The sequence below is a fragment of the Schistocerca serialis genome, chromosome 7 (assembly GCF_023864345.2).
Source record: "Schistocerca serialis cubense isolate TAMUIC-IGC-003099 chromosome 7, iqSchSeri2.2, whole genome shotgun sequence".
NCBI lineage: Eukaryota > Metazoa > Arthropoda > Insecta > Orthoptera > Acrididae > Schistocerca > Schistocerca serialis.
In genome coordinates, this window is record NC_064644.1 from 550,788,398 (window position 1) to 550,805,016 (window position 16,619).

Genomic DNA, 16,619 nt, shown 5'->3' on the forward strand with positions numbered 1-16,619 from the left:
TTTATTACGTTAAAGCAAGGCCGATTTCTCTCGACAGGCTGTGTGCTAGAATGCTCGCCTCCCACGTAGCATTTTAGTTTCAGTTCCTGGCTGATGTAGATTCTTAAACAGAGGTGCATGTCCTAGCAGCAATTCTGTGAACTTTAAAATGCATGAACGTGGAAAGAAAAGTTAGATCACATTGGTAGTCACTGGTTCGAGTCTCGTTTCGGTCATTAATTTTTCGTTCTTTACCGTTCAGTTCGAATATCTACGTCATTTAAATATAAAATTCATCAACTGTATGCTAGCTAACAGATAGCTAATTACTAATGTTTCCATAAGGCGAGGTTCAACAGCCGTAAAGTATTTTAAAAATTGCATTTTAACCATCAGCTCTTTATTGTGCCATTAGTCATCTACTGTTTTGGGTTATTAACAGTCATCTGGGTGTAATATCAACGACTATATTTTACTCAGAATAATTTTCACGACAGAATTGTGTGTGGAATTTGATCGAACATTATCGTGTTATCAACAAAAAGGACTTCATCGACACCATAAAATAATAATAAATAATTATTATTTGTGTAATAATTTAATTTTCTGTGTCAATAATATTTCAGACAATGTTCGTGGAAAACAGACAATGCAAATCATCTTTGGTTATCTGTGATAATTGTAGATGAAGGACGCATCTTCTTCGAACCATTGAGCTGACTGGACGCGACTGATGTAACATTGAGGTCTCCAAGGAAATGTAATGTGTTGTTAATTAATATTTGCAAAATAGAGTTACTTTGGATGTGAACTGATTTTTATTTATTTCAATGTTTAATCCATTGTAATTCTCGTCCTATATAAGTGTTAATTTTTCCGCTCAGCTACTAAGGAGCGCAGCCATTAGCGTTAGTAACTTACAGCGCAGTTTATTAGTAAATGGTAGGAAAGGAATAAGCAATTTTCATACAGAATATTTTCAAGTGTTAATGCATAATGAGGCTAAAGTGAAATGATTTAATATATATTATTTGTTTGTGGTATAATAGGATCTGAAGCGACAATCGATAAGTGAATGTCTCGTGTCAGCCGCCATCTTAGTAAAATATTGCTGTGGCAGTTTTCAATAGAAATTTTATGAGACACGAATGTTGTTGGTAATAAATAATTACTATAATAATTGTGGATTGGTGGCCCAGAACCTACTTTGAAAAGACAAATTCAACTTAGATTGAATCTTTAAATACAGTGCAGATAGCACGTTACGTCATATAAATTCTTATCTGCTGGTGTATGATGTATGAAGCGTGATTATTTCGCACTACTTTCATGAAATATTTTAACAGGAAAAATACGTCAGTGTGGCGCGCGTGTAGTATTCTGTGACAAACTGTTCGTTTTGCTAGAGAGAAATGCCTCCACCTCATATAACAGTAGTATTAAATTCGATAAACGATCTGCAATTTGGTGCCATTTACACAACTTCACAGACAATATTGTTACACAAATCTCACGTGGAGATTTCTTTAGCAAAGTGACGATTATTAGCCGGGAAAAGCAATGTTGAGATCAAACGACTTGTTACGTTGATAATAGATAACTGGTTTATTGGTGATCTTGCTGAAATAGCACAACACATAACCAAGCCACGAATACTGCGCACGCCACACAGGATGTAGGGTACAACAGATTAGTTAGAAACATCCCATATTCTTTTCAAGCTGAACCACATCGAAAGTATCCATAATCGTACTTGGAATACTGACACTCATATTTTATGTCAAACATACAGATATTACAGGAGAACATAATAACTAATCTGTTGTGCCCTACATCCTGACACTCATATTTTATAAATAATTTTTATTCCAGTCTTTGATCACAATCTCAATTCTTTAGACGATGACCGGTTTCAGTCCGTAATGACCATCCTCAAATCTAAAATATATAAATATATACATCTAGTGAGCAGTGTGTCTTCCAACATAAAACAGCAATATGTATCAGAATATACTGTCATAGAACCAGGAAATGTACAGATAAAATACGGTAAAACGTACCTTTTTTACACCATGTCCCTAAGTGATAGGGCCATAATGGTATCTATGATAGTCATCAATTTTAATAAGACTGCTACATGCATTTTACCTAATGTGTTTTTATCAGATTATGTTATTTGCGTAAATGATGACTACATCTAAGCCCACAGTAGTGACATCCAGGGAGGATGTAGGCAAACAGGTTTCTGGATGCTACTGTACCTCAGTAGCCAGTTGCTATAATCACTATGTGGACGATGTGGCCTATTTTACATCTTATTTTAGAACCATATGACGATGCTGCGCTGATTATATGTATATGTTTTGACGATGCCATTATGGGTTGGGTTGTTTTGGGGAAGGAGTCCAGACAGCGAGGTCATCGGTCTCATCGGATTAGGGAAGGACGGGGAAGGAAATCGGCCGTGCCATTTGAAAGGAACCATCCCGGCATTTGCCTGGAGCGATTTAGGGAAATCACGGAAAACCTAAATCAGGATGGCCAGACGCGGGCTTGAACCGTCGTCCTCCCGAATGCGAATCCAGTGTCTAACCACTGCGCCACCTCGCTCGGTAATGCCATTATGGCCTTATCACTTTAGGACATGGTGTAAAAATGGTACGTTTTACCGTATTTTATCTGTACATTTCCCTGGTTGTATGACAGTATATTGTGATACATATTGCTGTTTTATGTTGAAAGACACACTGCTCACAGGATGTATATATTTATATATTTTATATCTCAGGATGGTCATTACGGACTGAAACCGGTCACCGTCTAAAGAATTGATCAGAGACTGGAATAAAAAGTATTTGAAAGTATTGGATCACTGTTTGTATACGCGATTATGTCGCAGCTGGTGAGACTCATATTTTATGTCAAACGTACAGACATAACAGGAGAACATAATAATTAATCTGTTGTACCCTACATCCTGGATGGTGGTTAATAACCAAACCGGTAGATGACTAATAAGACAATAAACGGCTGATGGTTAAAATGCATTTTACAAAAAAACCTAATTACTATTTTTATGAAAAATGCACGTCTTCCCATTTCTAGTTGTATTTCGCGCACAAAAAATCGAGTTTTCATTGCAAATATACACTGATCAGCCAGAACATTATGGACACCTACTTAACAGCCGGTATGTCCACGTTTGGCAGGGATATCAGAGGCGACAGGTCGTCGGTTGGAGGCAGTGAGGCCCTGGTAGGTCGCTCGAGGGAGCTGGCACTATATCTTCACACACAAGGCCAATAATTTCCGCAAATTCCGGGGAGGAGGCTGATGAACTATGACGACACGTTCAGTCACATCGCAGATGCGTTCGATCGGTTTCAGATCTGGCGAGATGCAGGGCCAGCACATCAGTCGGAATTCGCGACCGTGTTCCTCGGACGACCCCATCACGTTCCTGGCCTTGAGACATGGTGTATTATCTTGCTGAAAAATGCCACTGCCGTCGGGAAATTTGATCACCATCAAGGGGTGTACGTGATCTGCAACCAGTCTACGAAACTCCTTGGCTGTCATGATGCCTTCCACGACCTCCGTCCCGCAGTAGAGGTGACAAGGAGCTATTTCGCGTCCTCTCAGCGGCATGATGATGAAAGCATCCGGATTCATTAGACCCTGCCATGCTTTGCCGATGACCACGTGCCGATCACTGTCGTAGTTGCCGATGTCGTGGTGTTAGCATTGGCACATGCATGGGTCGTCGGCTGCAGAGGCCCAGCGTTAGGGGTGTTCAGCAAACTGTGTGTTTTGACAACCCCTGCCCAGCATTAAGGTCTGCCGGCCGCGGTGGTCTAGCGGTTCTGGGCGCTCAGTCCGGAACCGCGCGACTGTTACGGTCGCAGGTTCGAATCCTGCCTCGGGCATGGATGTGTGTGATGTCCTTAGGTTAGTTAGGTTTAAGTAGTTCTAAGTTCTAGGGGACTGATGACCACAGTAGTTAAGTCCCATAGTGCTCAGAGCCAGCCATTAAGGTCTGATGTTAGTTCCACCTCAGTTCGCTACCTGTTCGGTTTTACCAGTCTGCCCAGCCTACGACGTCCGACATCTGTAATGAGGGGTGGCTACAAAAAGCCGTGACGTCACCTTGGTTCCGCCACATGTTGCACATGCTCATCACAGCACTCCTCGAACATCCGACAAGTCGTTCAGTTTATGAAATGCTTGTGCCGAGCCTCCGGGCCATCACAGTCTGCCCTCTGTCAAACTCAGACAGATCGCGCGCCTTCCCCATCTACACACGGACAGCACGCTCACTGATATTACATGAACGATGCGTATGTCTGACTAGCAATCATGCCTCGCCAGGTGACGCAGCTATCGCCTGGACGGGTGTATATCGATTGTAAGTCGGTTGTCATAATATTCTGGCTGCAGTGCAAAGTTTAGTTAGCTGTGAGGAAGAGATCCAAGAAGATGTTTAACTTGGGAGACTTCTCATTTGCTTGCATGAGGACTTGCTCATGCGAATGGGCTTACGATATGACTTGCATGATGGGAACATCGTACCCGATAAAGAATGGTGTGCATTCGCAAGTTGACCGTGCCTGCTACCACATCAAAGCCCAAAGGCTGAAACGACAAACCACAGGAAGCTGAGTAAGGCAAGACATAAAGCGAAAGACACTGCTCTGCACACACATCCTTAATTACTGCTTTTTATAGAAGATTGTTCATATTAAGAAATATAAGAAATTGAATAGTTTCTCAACCTTACGTATTTTAGGCGTCATGGATATGTTCATAGAACATACAATTTTGTTTAAAATTTTACGAAGGACTGGGAATCGAATCAGTGCTGACACATGATAGGCGAGCATTCTGCCTCGCGGAAATACAATCTATGGAGAACAATTGGCCTTGCTTTAACATGTTGTAGAGGCTGGAAAATTTCGGAGAATTTTTGAGCGTTTGATCGATTGTTCTGAAGTATTGGTCGTGGCCTTCAGCCGACAAATAATTTTGAATTCTTTCTTAATTAGGCCTTCAGCCGTCAGTGTAGCTTGTGTTATAGTCAGTTTTTTTTAAACGGTTGTTCTTGAAAAATTATTTCCTTAAATAAAGGGTACGTGTTTACTGTGCAACCAACGGTAACTGATTAGGCCCCGTCCACACCTTCTCCTGCCTTCCCTAAGTTCAAAATGGTTCAAATGGCTCTGAGCACTGTGGGACTTAACTACTGCGGTCATCAGTCCCCTAGAACTTAGAACTACTTAAACCTAACTAACATAAGGACATCACACACATCCATGCCCGAGGCAGGATTCGAACCTGCGGCCGTAGCGGTCTCGCAGTTCCAAACTGTAGCGCCTAGAACCGCTGGGCCACTCCGACCGGCTTCCCTAAGTCCCACGTCTCATCTATATCAACTGGTAGATGGGTGTCTTAGGCATTCATAAAAGTGTGGTTCGTATTCAACGAGTATTCGTTTATTAAGCACCCGTCGTTTTCTAGTTTTGAGCTGTCAACTTTTTGTTTAGCGACAAAAGGGATATTTTTCTAATATAGTGTACCGGAGTTCTGATGCAACTGTTACACAATATTGCAAGTTTTCTTACGAACCAGCGCTTATCTAATCGAAAACTATGGTTCCATTTATGGATATATGATTATCACTAAAAAAAGGCATCCAATAGGAGTAGCGTGACTGGAAGATCATCTATACTAAAGTCTGCAGTGAATTAGAGGACGAACTAAGAGTATAGCAACAGCCAAAACAAACCGGAAACCTCACAACCAAAAAAAGAAACAGAAACAGTTCAACAAATTACGGTATTCTTCACAGGATGATTCGAGTGGTGGTGACGACTCTTTCCATTATGATGCACCGTCTGAGTTTGTACCATCCACTGTACCAGCAGACAATGATGCTCATTGTTTCTTCTACGAAGGCAAATTTTTCGAAGAGAAACCAGGAGAGGCGTGAGAGCAATGTTTGACTACCTCTCTGTTGGCCCACCTCAATTGTGACTGCGTAGAAAAGAAAGATTGTGTTAGTGATATCTGGAAATAAAGTAAGCATAGTTGCTTACTAAAGCAAGTAAGTGTGTTGTGGACTGCATTACACACAATATATTGTCGGTGTTTATTTAGTGAGGGCTATTTTTTAAAGGTTCGATAGTTTGTGAAATGGAAACCACAGTGAAATTAGAAAAGTTTTTACTTCCAACATTGAGCTATACTTTCCAGCTAATTCTCCACGACGTAGACATGTCTCCGACGTAGACATTTTTCGTGGAGTTAAACTAAGTTTCCAGTACCCTCTTTACTAAAGGCACCCGTCTGCCACGCTCTCCGTCAGTCCTCTGTGCTGGTGAGGAGCTCGTTTTCTCTGACAAAATCCTGTCCTAGGTTCGTGTGAGGGATGAGGTGATAATGAGAAGAAGCTACTCAGACAACGTATGGTGGGTGATCAAACACTTCCCATCGAAAATGCTGTAGCAGCGTCATTGTTGGAGCTGTGGTGTGCGGCCAAGCATTGTCATCAACGTGTACAGTGCCTGATGGCAACATTCCTCTTCACTTGTTCTGAATTGTCCTTCGCAGACGATTTTCTCGAATTGCCTGAACCACTCGCTGAACAAAATCACCAACTGATTCTACTACCTTGCTTCTCTGAGCACCTGAATCACTAACGTCTGTACGTCACGCTTCACTTTCGTTGCATGAACTGCATGAAATCAGGCGGTACCCATCAGAGAAAAGCAATAGAATGACAGCGCGCACTTCACGACTGGCGGCAGACGCTATTGTTCTAGGCATCTTTACCTGCCCACAGCGCGCTCAGAACAGAAAAGTTCGACGGGCGTGCTAGAGACACTGTGAAACATATATGTGCAAAAACCTTCATCAGATTTTCCCTGTGGTTTTAATTTCGTGACCGATTGGACTTTGAAACAAGAACAGCTATCTTATATATTCTTTCTTGCCAAATGCCTCGAATATAATCATGAAATGAAATACGATGAGACGGGAATCGTGGTGCAAACGCCAAGTGTCTGGCACAGGATAATTAAAGAGTGTATTGAAATATAGACGTCATAAAACAATAAAAATTCTTGAGAGTATTTTTGTTCCGTTGTTGCAACTACAAGAAAATGGGTGTTTTTTCACCAGAGGTGTTTCGTTTTATTGAGGTCAAGCATCATCAGTTGTCTGTAATTAAAGATATTTACAATTTGATTTGTTTTTAAGATCTAAAAACAGATTGTTAACAATATGTTGCCTTTTACTTACGCGGATTTCCGCTTGGTGTCTCACCTACATCGGGAATGCCATCTGCTAGCAAATCTTTGACGTTTTAGTACGTTACACACTTATACTTGTATTTTAATTTTTTGTTTCGCTGCAGAAATTTGCATTTATTATGTTTTACACGGCACAGTTTATCGCGCACCATTGTTTTCTGTTTATTTTTATACTTCTAAGGGTGTATCGTGGTTTGTGTTTTGTAGTTTTGCCTTCACAACATTGCCATTATTTTGTCTCTGACCAATTTTTTTTATTTTAGTTAATTGCATATGTGTAATTCTATTTAATTATGTTTAATAATAGTTCAAATGGCTCTGAGCACTATCGGACTTAACTTCTAAGGTCATCAGTCCCCTAGAACTTAGAACTACTTAAACCTACCTAAGGACATCACACACATCCATGCCAGTGGCAGGATTCGAACCTGCGACCGTAGCAGTAGCGCGGTTCCAGACTGTAGCGCCTAGAACCGCTCGGCCACTCCGGCCGGCTAATTATGTTTCTGTGTACTTATATACAGTGTAACATCAGAGAGGGAATAACGATGGAGTTCTTTTTTTAGGTGGGGGAGGGATATGCCACGATGAGTGGTCATAAGTGTGATGTGTGATGGAGTATGAGATGGAGGAAAAGGTGAAGCGTAAGAAGTGGAATGAAAGTGTAAGGGCTAGGGTTTGAGTGGGAGAAGGCTCTTACATGAAAAATAAAACCTATTCCATAAATTACCCTCTACCACCCCACCCCCAGCCCTTTCGATCTCATTTCACTTCTTCCTCCTCACCTTCTCCCCCAACTAACACTCCATCACACATCACACTGCTATACACTTATGACCATTCATCTTGATTCTCCCTCCTCCGCCTAGTAAAAAAAACAACTCCATCATTATTCCATCTCTGCTCTTACGCTGTGTATAAATATACAGCAACATAATTAAATAGAATTACATACATGCACTTAACTAAGATTAAAGAAGTATGGGTTAAAGACAAACTAACGGCAATGTTATGTTGGCAACACTACAAAACACAAATCACACTTATAAGTATACAAAAAAACAGAAAAAAAACTAAAAATTAGACTACAAGTATCAGTGTCTGATGTAGAAAAACACCAACGATGGGCTAGTAGATGGCATTTCTCAATGTAGACGATAAACCAAGTGGAAATTACCGTAAGTAAAAAGCAACGAACCGCTTCTCGATCTTAAAAACAAATCAGATTGTAAATATCCTTTATTATAAACCACTCATGATGCTTTGCATCAATAACGCGAAACGCATCTGGTGAAAAAAGTGCGCATTTTCTTGTAGTTGCAACGACAGAACAAAAATACCCTCAGAAATTGCAAAGCAACTACGGACAATATGGCCACACAAAAAAAAACAATAAAAATTGATGGAGGTTTCGGTTTAAACAATGTTTGGGGTCCGGAACTCAATTTAAGATCTGACTGACATCACGTCCAGCCGAGCTTGGAACCTCTAAGAGGACTTACGTTTCACAGAATAGCAGTGCAGTCTCCGAAAAACAGAAGAGCATCAAGCGGCATATTGGACGACGGGAATCGAACTCAGCTACGAATAGCGACACGAGACCAACAATAGGTCACAGCCTGGATTTTTTTTTTTTTTTTTAATTTGTGGTAAGCTCGTATGGGACCAAACTGCTGAGGTCATCGGTCCCTAGGCTTAATCTAACTTACGCTGAGGACAACACACACACCCATGCCCGAGGGAGGAGTCGAGCCTGCGACGGGGGGAGGGGGGGGGGGGGACGTTGAACCGTGGCAAGACCCCCAAAGACCACGAGGCTACGCCGCGCAGCTCTCACAGTCTGGTTGGAGTTCGGAGGGCGAATGCACATTGCAGCAAAGCTCGCAGATTTCTAATGAGAAAGGCTGTGTTGGTCGACAGCATATTGTGCATTAAATGGAGATAATACGGCACAACACCCGGAAGCTGTACATTAATCAATGCTGCCGAGAAAATCTGGGAGGTGAGTACTTACGATGTTGACTTCTTTGATGTTGGTGGTCCCCAGGACGGCGCCCAGTATCTCGAGCACCTGCACCACGGTGCTGTTGTCATGCGTCTCGACTGACTCCGGTGTTGGCGGCTGACTGGGTGGTATCTCCCAATGAAGCAGTGGGCCCAGAAGATGCTGTGGCGACACAGAACAGGATATATCAGCAGCAGCAGAGGGCCTGAAGTCCACAGAAGTACCTCTATAAAGAACAAAACAAAGCTACACCCAACGGTGTGTGGCGGAGGGCACTTTACGTGCCACCGTCATTTCCTCCCTTTCCTGTTCCAGTCGCGTATTGTTCGCGGGAAGGAAAGCCACCGTGCGCGCTCGGATCTCTCTAATTTTACATTCGTGATATCCTCGGGAGGTATAAGCAGGGGGGAGCAATATATTCGATACCTCATCCAGAAACGCACCCTCTCGAAAGCTGAACAGCAATTTACACCGCGATGCAGAGCGCCTCTCTTGCAGTGTCTGCCACTTGAGTTTGCTAAACATCTCCGTAACGCTATCACGCTTGCCAAATAACCCTGTGACGAAACGCACCGCTCTTCTTTGTCTCCTCTGTCAACCCGACCTGGTACGGATCCCACACTGATGAGCAATACTCAAGTATAGGTCGAACGAGTGTTTTGTAAGCCACCTCCTTTCTTGATGGACTATATTTTCTAAGGACTCTCCCAATGAATCTCAACCTAGCACCCGCCTTACCAACAATTAATTTTATACGATCATTCCACTTCAAATCGTTCCGTACGCATACTTCCAGATATTTTACAGAAACAACTGCTACCAGTGTTTGTTCCGCTACCGTATAATCGTACAATAAAGGATCCTTCCTTCTATGTATTCGCAATACATTACATTTGTCTATGTTAAGGGTCAGTTACCACTCCCTGCAACAAGTGCATATCCGCTGCAGATCTTCCTGCATTTCGCTGCAATTTTCCAATGCTGCAACTTCTCTGTATACTACAGCATCATCCACGAAAAGCCGTATGGAACTTTATCTACTAGGTCATTTATATATATTGTGAAAAGCAGTGCTCCCTTAACACTCCCCTGTAGCACGCCAGAGGTTACTTTAACGTCTGTAGACGTCTCTCCATTGAGAACAACATGCTGTGTTCTGTTTGCTAAAAACTCCGTAGGCTCTTACTTTGTTTATCGGGCGACAGTGCGGAACTGTATCGAACGCCTTCCGGAAGTCAAGGAAAATGGCATCTACCTGGGAGCCTGTATCTAATATTTTCTGGGCCTCATGAACAAATAAAGCTGATTCTGCAAGCAAAATCTCTGCGATAAGACGATAGGTGGAGGAGTGATTTAGGCTCGACGGACACGATTGGGAACCACACGGGTGCGCGCGCAACGCCAGAAATCATTTCGGTACACACACGACAACATTGCAGCGACAATCGTGCAGAGATACTAGACAGGAGGTAACCGATGTGGATGTAGCCGGAAGAAAGGAAGCAGTCTTTTGCTTATTTTACGAATACATCGAGAAACACAACAGGATATTTTGGACTCATCCACTGGTTGATTCACGACTGCTGAAAGATGTGTTAGTGACACTGTTTATAGATTTAAGAGTAGATGGACTGTGGAGACTAGAAATCTACTCTGTAGGAATCAGCATGGGTTTCGAAGAAAACGATCGTGTGAAACCCAGCTCGCGCTATTCGTCCACGAGACAGAGGGCCATAGACACGGGTTCCCAGGTAGATACTGTGTTTCTTGACTTCCGCAAGGCGTTCGATACAGTTCCCCATAGTCGTTTAATGAACAAAGTAAGAGCATATGGACTATCAGACCAATTGTGTGATTGGATTGAAGAGTCCCTAGATAACAGAACGCAGCATGTCATTCTCAATGGAGAGAAGTCTCCTGAAGTAAGAGTGATTTCAGGTGTGCCGCAGGGGAGTGTCGTAGGACCGTTGCTATTCACAATATACATAAATGATCTTGTGGATAACATCGGAAGTTCACTGAGGCTTTTTGCGGATGATGCTGTGGTGTATCGAGAGGTTGTAACAATGGAAAATTGTACTGAAATGCAGGAGGATCTGCAGCAAATTGACGCATGGTGCAGGTAATGGCAATAGAATCTCAATGTAGACAAGTGTAATGTGCTACGAATACATAGAAAGAAAGATCCCTTATCATTTAGCTGCAATATAACAGGTCAGCAACTGGAAGCAGTTAATTCTATAAATTATCTGGGAGTACGCATTAGGAGTGATTTGAAATGGAATGATCATAGAAAGTTGATTGTCGGTAAAGCAGGTGCCACACTGAGATTCATTGGAAGAATTCTAAGGAAAGGAAGTAGGTTACAATACACTTGTTCGCCCACTGGTTGAATACTGCTCACCAGTGTGGGATCCATACCAGATACGGTTGATAGAAGAGATAGAGAAGTACAGCGGAGAACAGTGCGCTTCGTTACAGGATCATTTAGTATTCGCGAAAGCGTTACGGAGATGATAGATAAACTCCAGTGGAAAACTCTGCAGGAGAGACGCTCAGTAGCTCGGTACGGGCTTTTGTTGAAGTTTCGAGAACATACCTTCACCGAGGAGTCAAGCAGTACATTGCTCCCTTTTACGTATATCTCGCGAAGAGACCATGAGGATAAAATCAGAGAGACTAGAGCCAACGCAGAGGCATACCGACAATCCTTCTTTCCACGAACAATACGAGACTGGAATAGAAGGGAGAACTGATAGAGGTACTCAGGGTACCCTCCGCCACACAGCGTTAGGTGGCTTGCGGAGTATGGATGTAGATGTAGATGTAGAAAGGTTTTGCAGAAAAACACACGCGAAACTTTCCCACACACATGTTACCAAGTTATTCCCTTCTCACCTTTTCAATGTTTCAGGGTTTTTCTTCACATCTTCAACACACCCATACACAAAACGGCTGCACCCGTCGCAGGCTGACGGCAGATATTCACGTGTTTGCGGACACGTATGTACCGCCTATTGTCCCACAACGACCGTTGCTTCTCGGAAATCGGCGAGCTCGCTGCTACGTAGTGTGTCTAAGAAGTTCGGTGAATGGCGTCATACCTGAACGGCAACATGGCGAATGTGTGCGTGCACGCGCACGGGTCTTCATAGACTTGAGGAGAATCGATACACGGCATGCACTGCATGTGACTGGCTGTGTAAACAGACTGCGACCAGTTGAACGTAGTCAGTGTGGGAGGAAATGTCACAGCGCAATGGAGCAACGTGTGAAAATCACGTCCTGCTACAAATTGGGGAAGACTGCAACGGGGACACATGGATTGTTGGCGCATGTGTACGGGAGGGAAGCCGTGAGCACAAAATGTGTTTACGAATGGTTTAAGCGCTTCCGTGAAGGGAAGGAAACAACGGAGGATGAGCCACGTTCAGAGCGGCCATCGACGAACAGAACCCAGATGAGATCGAGAAAGTGCGACAAATGCTGGAACAAGATCGACGACGGACTCTAAGAATGATTGCGGAGGAACTGGGCATTCACCATCGTCCGTGATGATTTGGATAAGCGGAAGATCTGCTCCCGGTTTGTCACGCACAAGCTCACAGACGAGCAGAAAGCAAAACGCATGGAAACTGCTGATGGTTTCATTTCCATGTGTGACCAGGATCAGTTGCTTCTGAACATCATCGTCACGGGAAATGAGACCTGACCAGTTCCATCAGGAATCAAGACAGCAATCGATGTCATGGTGTTCACCGTCTTCCCCGCGACGAAAAAAAAAGGTCTGCAAGAATATAAGGTGAAAACACAGTTGATCGCCTTCTTCGGCAACAACGGCATCATCCAAAAGGAGTTTGTTGCTGCAGGTCAAACCATTAATGCTGTATTTTACCAGTAAAAAAAAAATGGTTCAAATGGCTCTGAGCACTATGGGACTTAACTTCTGAGGTCATCAGTCCCCTAGAACTTAGAACTACTTAAACGTAACTAACCTAAGGACATCACACAGATCCAACCCCGAGGCAGCATTCGAACCTGTGACCGTAGGGGTCGCGCGGTTCCAGACTGTAGCTCCTAGAACCGCTCGGCCACTCCGACCGGCTTTACCAGTCTATTTTGAACCGATTGCTACAGAGTATCCGGCGGGTTCGGCCAGAGTTCCACATGACTGGAAAAGGAATACTGCTCCATGAAAATGCCCCTGCAGACTGCGAGATCCATGTGTGCCAATTCATGGCGCAGAAGATGGTAACTGTTCTTGAACACCTCCGTACTCCACTGATCTGGTTCATGCAGACTTCTTCCTGTTTCCTCGCTTGACGACGGCGATGAAAGATGAACGTCGTGCGGACGTGAATGTTATCAAAGATCGTATGACATCCGTTTTGGGACCGATTCCACAGAAGGCCCTTGCGGAGAGTTTCCAGAAGCTGTACGAATGTTGTCAAAAGTTTGTTGTAGCGGGTGGAGACTATTTTGAAGTGCAATATTTGTTTGCATCTTTTCTTTTGTTTGTTGTCTGATAGCATTCATCTAACTTTTTAGACACACCACGTATAAACAGCAGTACTTGGCCAACACAATCGCGGCAGGTTAGTAACTTCACTGCTGCAGTCTGCATGGCTCCATTATTCCACATCTACAACAAAAACCCGCTAGGAAATGACTCTCTGCGCCAGCGATTATAAATCAGTCGTGTGCGCAAAAGGCGTAGGGACAAATGCGTGAATGTAGCTTTTGTAAAATTGACACGGTTCTGCATCAGACAATTACGGGTAAGAGCTGTAGCTAAAAACATATCTACACAAAATTTGAAACAGCTTTGTACATACTGCGTGTATCTCCAAAAGTCGTGAGCGGCATTTCTTCTGTTTTCTTCGGCAGATATCTGAAATTTTGTTTTTACAGCGCGTATATGGAGTCAGCCCAAACAAACAGTGTCTAGATACGCAGAGGGGATTGTCTGCAGAAACACAACTGTTAATTTTTTTTTTATCAATTTCATGTAAACTAACTTAGCCGCCCGCTGCTTCGCTCTCATAGACTGTATGATCTGCACAGATTTTGTTTTTTTGTTTTTCTTTAAACGTATTTTTATTTCGTTCACAAATTTTTACAACTTCTAAGCTTTTACCGCGTATTAAAGCCACAGAAAAATGGTCTTTTAGAAAGTACGAGGGTCATGCAATAATTAAAGAGACAAATTGGTTAGGAGAAAAAAGCGTTTATTTTTACAAAACAATACTTTTTCTACTTTTCAACATAATCCCCTTGAACATTTATGCACTTGTTCCAACGGGCTACAATCTTTTTTATTCCGACTGCAAAGAAATCTCTATCTTGATGTTTGAACCAATTTCCCACAAACTTTTTCACGTCTTCGTTGTCCTGGAACCTCTTCCCACGTAATGCCTCCTTCAGTGCACCAAACAAATGGAAATCACTAGGTGCTAAATCAACACTGTAAAGGGGATGAGATAGTACTTCCCAGCCTATTTTGTCGATGGTTTCACGGGTTACTTGAACAATATGAGGACATGCATTGTCTTGCTGGAGAATCACACCTCCCCTCTGAGATCCACGACGTCTCGCTCTCACCTTGTTTAAAAGCAAATCTGATTAGTATTGACTGTTCATTGTACGCTGCACGTCGAAATAATCACAAAGAACTGGGCCTTCAGCATCCCAAAACACCGTCAACATGACTTTTCCTGCTGATGCTTGGATTTTGAATTTTTTGTTGACAGGTGAGTTGGTGTGCTTCCACTCCATGCTTTGTCTTTTTGATTCTGGCTCATAATAGTGAACCCAATTTTCATCACAATCTAAAATTTTGTTGAGGACGTCCTCACCTTCTCTTTCATAACATTCCTTCAGCTCTGTGCACACTCTCAACTTTGTTTTCTTGCGTAGCCGCGTCAATTCCTTAGTGACCCATCTTGCACAAGTTCTGCCGTACTTCAGCTTGTTATGGATAATGTTATGAACTGTACCAATACTAACTTGAACCTTATTAACTATCATTTCCATAGTCACACGGCGGTTGGCACGAATAATGTCATCAATTCGATTTTCAACTGAGGGAGTTGAAACTGCAACTGGTCGGCCAGAACGGTGTTCGTCAATCACTGAGTTGCGACCATTTTTGAACTGCTCTACCCACTTGTAAAAATTTGCACGATTCATATAAGCTTCACCATAAACTTTACAAATTATTCATTATATATTCACTGGTTCCTCGTCTTCAGTAAGTAAAACACGAATAACAGAACGTTGTACAACTAATGTGGTCGTTTCAAGCGGACTCGCCATCTTGAAATGTATTTTTGAGGTTATAAACAAAACGATTTTCATACATCAGCTGATCAGGGCCCATCCTAGTGACGCCAACTTAACGCCATAAAAGCACCAAACTTTCCCTACTAACAGATTTTTCCCCAGACCAATTTGTCTCTTTAATTATGAATAACACTCTTACTTCTGATCAAAAAACGATTCTGGCAGCAGGAGTCCAAGGTTTTGTCAGTCGTGCCTGTTGTGTTCTTGTGGTGATATTTCCGTAGAAACTTTCACCCACTAGCACATATTTATTTATATCTAATCCAGAAATGAAACAACGATTTGCATAGATTCAACTTTAAAATTTTTTTAATATAACGAAATATTTTCGAAACCCCTACGGTGTTGAATTTACAAAAACGCTGAAAAAAGTATTTTTTATTCCCAACTGAGAAGTCAAATATCAATTTGCATGTATGTAGCTTTAAAAATGCTTTACTACTTTTTTTTAATAATGATTGTTTTCCAAAAAAAAATTCACTCACTGTTTTACGCCATTCTCGGTTGAATTTCCAAAAACACTGAAACGCGTACTTTCTATTTCTGTCGGAGGAATCAAATACCGATTTTTATTGTTCTAGCTTCAAAATTGCCTTAACAGCGGCATATTTTTCAAAAAGCCTCTCACCCCTATTTCACTGCCTTAGGAGTGTAATTTCGAAAATCCCTCCTTAAAAATGCTTACAGTGTGAGTTGCAAACCTTCTCCTCATTTCTAGTTTCTGTTCTTAGCGGTTTGCGCTGGGCAATCATAAGTCGGTGATTCAGCGTGGACATATTTCATTCCCTTATTGGTTGGTTTTACAAAAACAGTGAAGCACGTATTTTTTATTTCTAATCGAGAAGCCAAATTAAAATTTTCATATATTCAGCTTTAAAAGTAATCCCATAATGAAGTACTTCATAAAACATTTTATCCACTATTTTAGCCCCCCAGGGGTTGAATTTCCACAAACACTGAAACTCATGTTTTTTTCATTTTTAATC

At 42.3% G+C, this 16,619-nt stretch overlaps 1 protein-coding gene across 1 annotated transcript in view; it reads right to left on the minus strand.

The window, feature by feature from the left end:
• LOC126412553 (lipase 3-like) overlaps positions 1 to 16,619 on the minus strand; it is a 146,594-nt gene that overhangs the window by 32,370 nt on the left and 97,605 nt on the right. Inside the window, exon 5 of the mRNA XM_050082204.1 lies at positions 9,301 to 9,453. Within this exon, the coding sequence (XP_049938161.1) occupies positions 9,301 to 9,453 (153 nt within the window). The remainder of the gene's footprint in view (positions 1 to 9,300; positions 9,454 to 16,619) is intronic.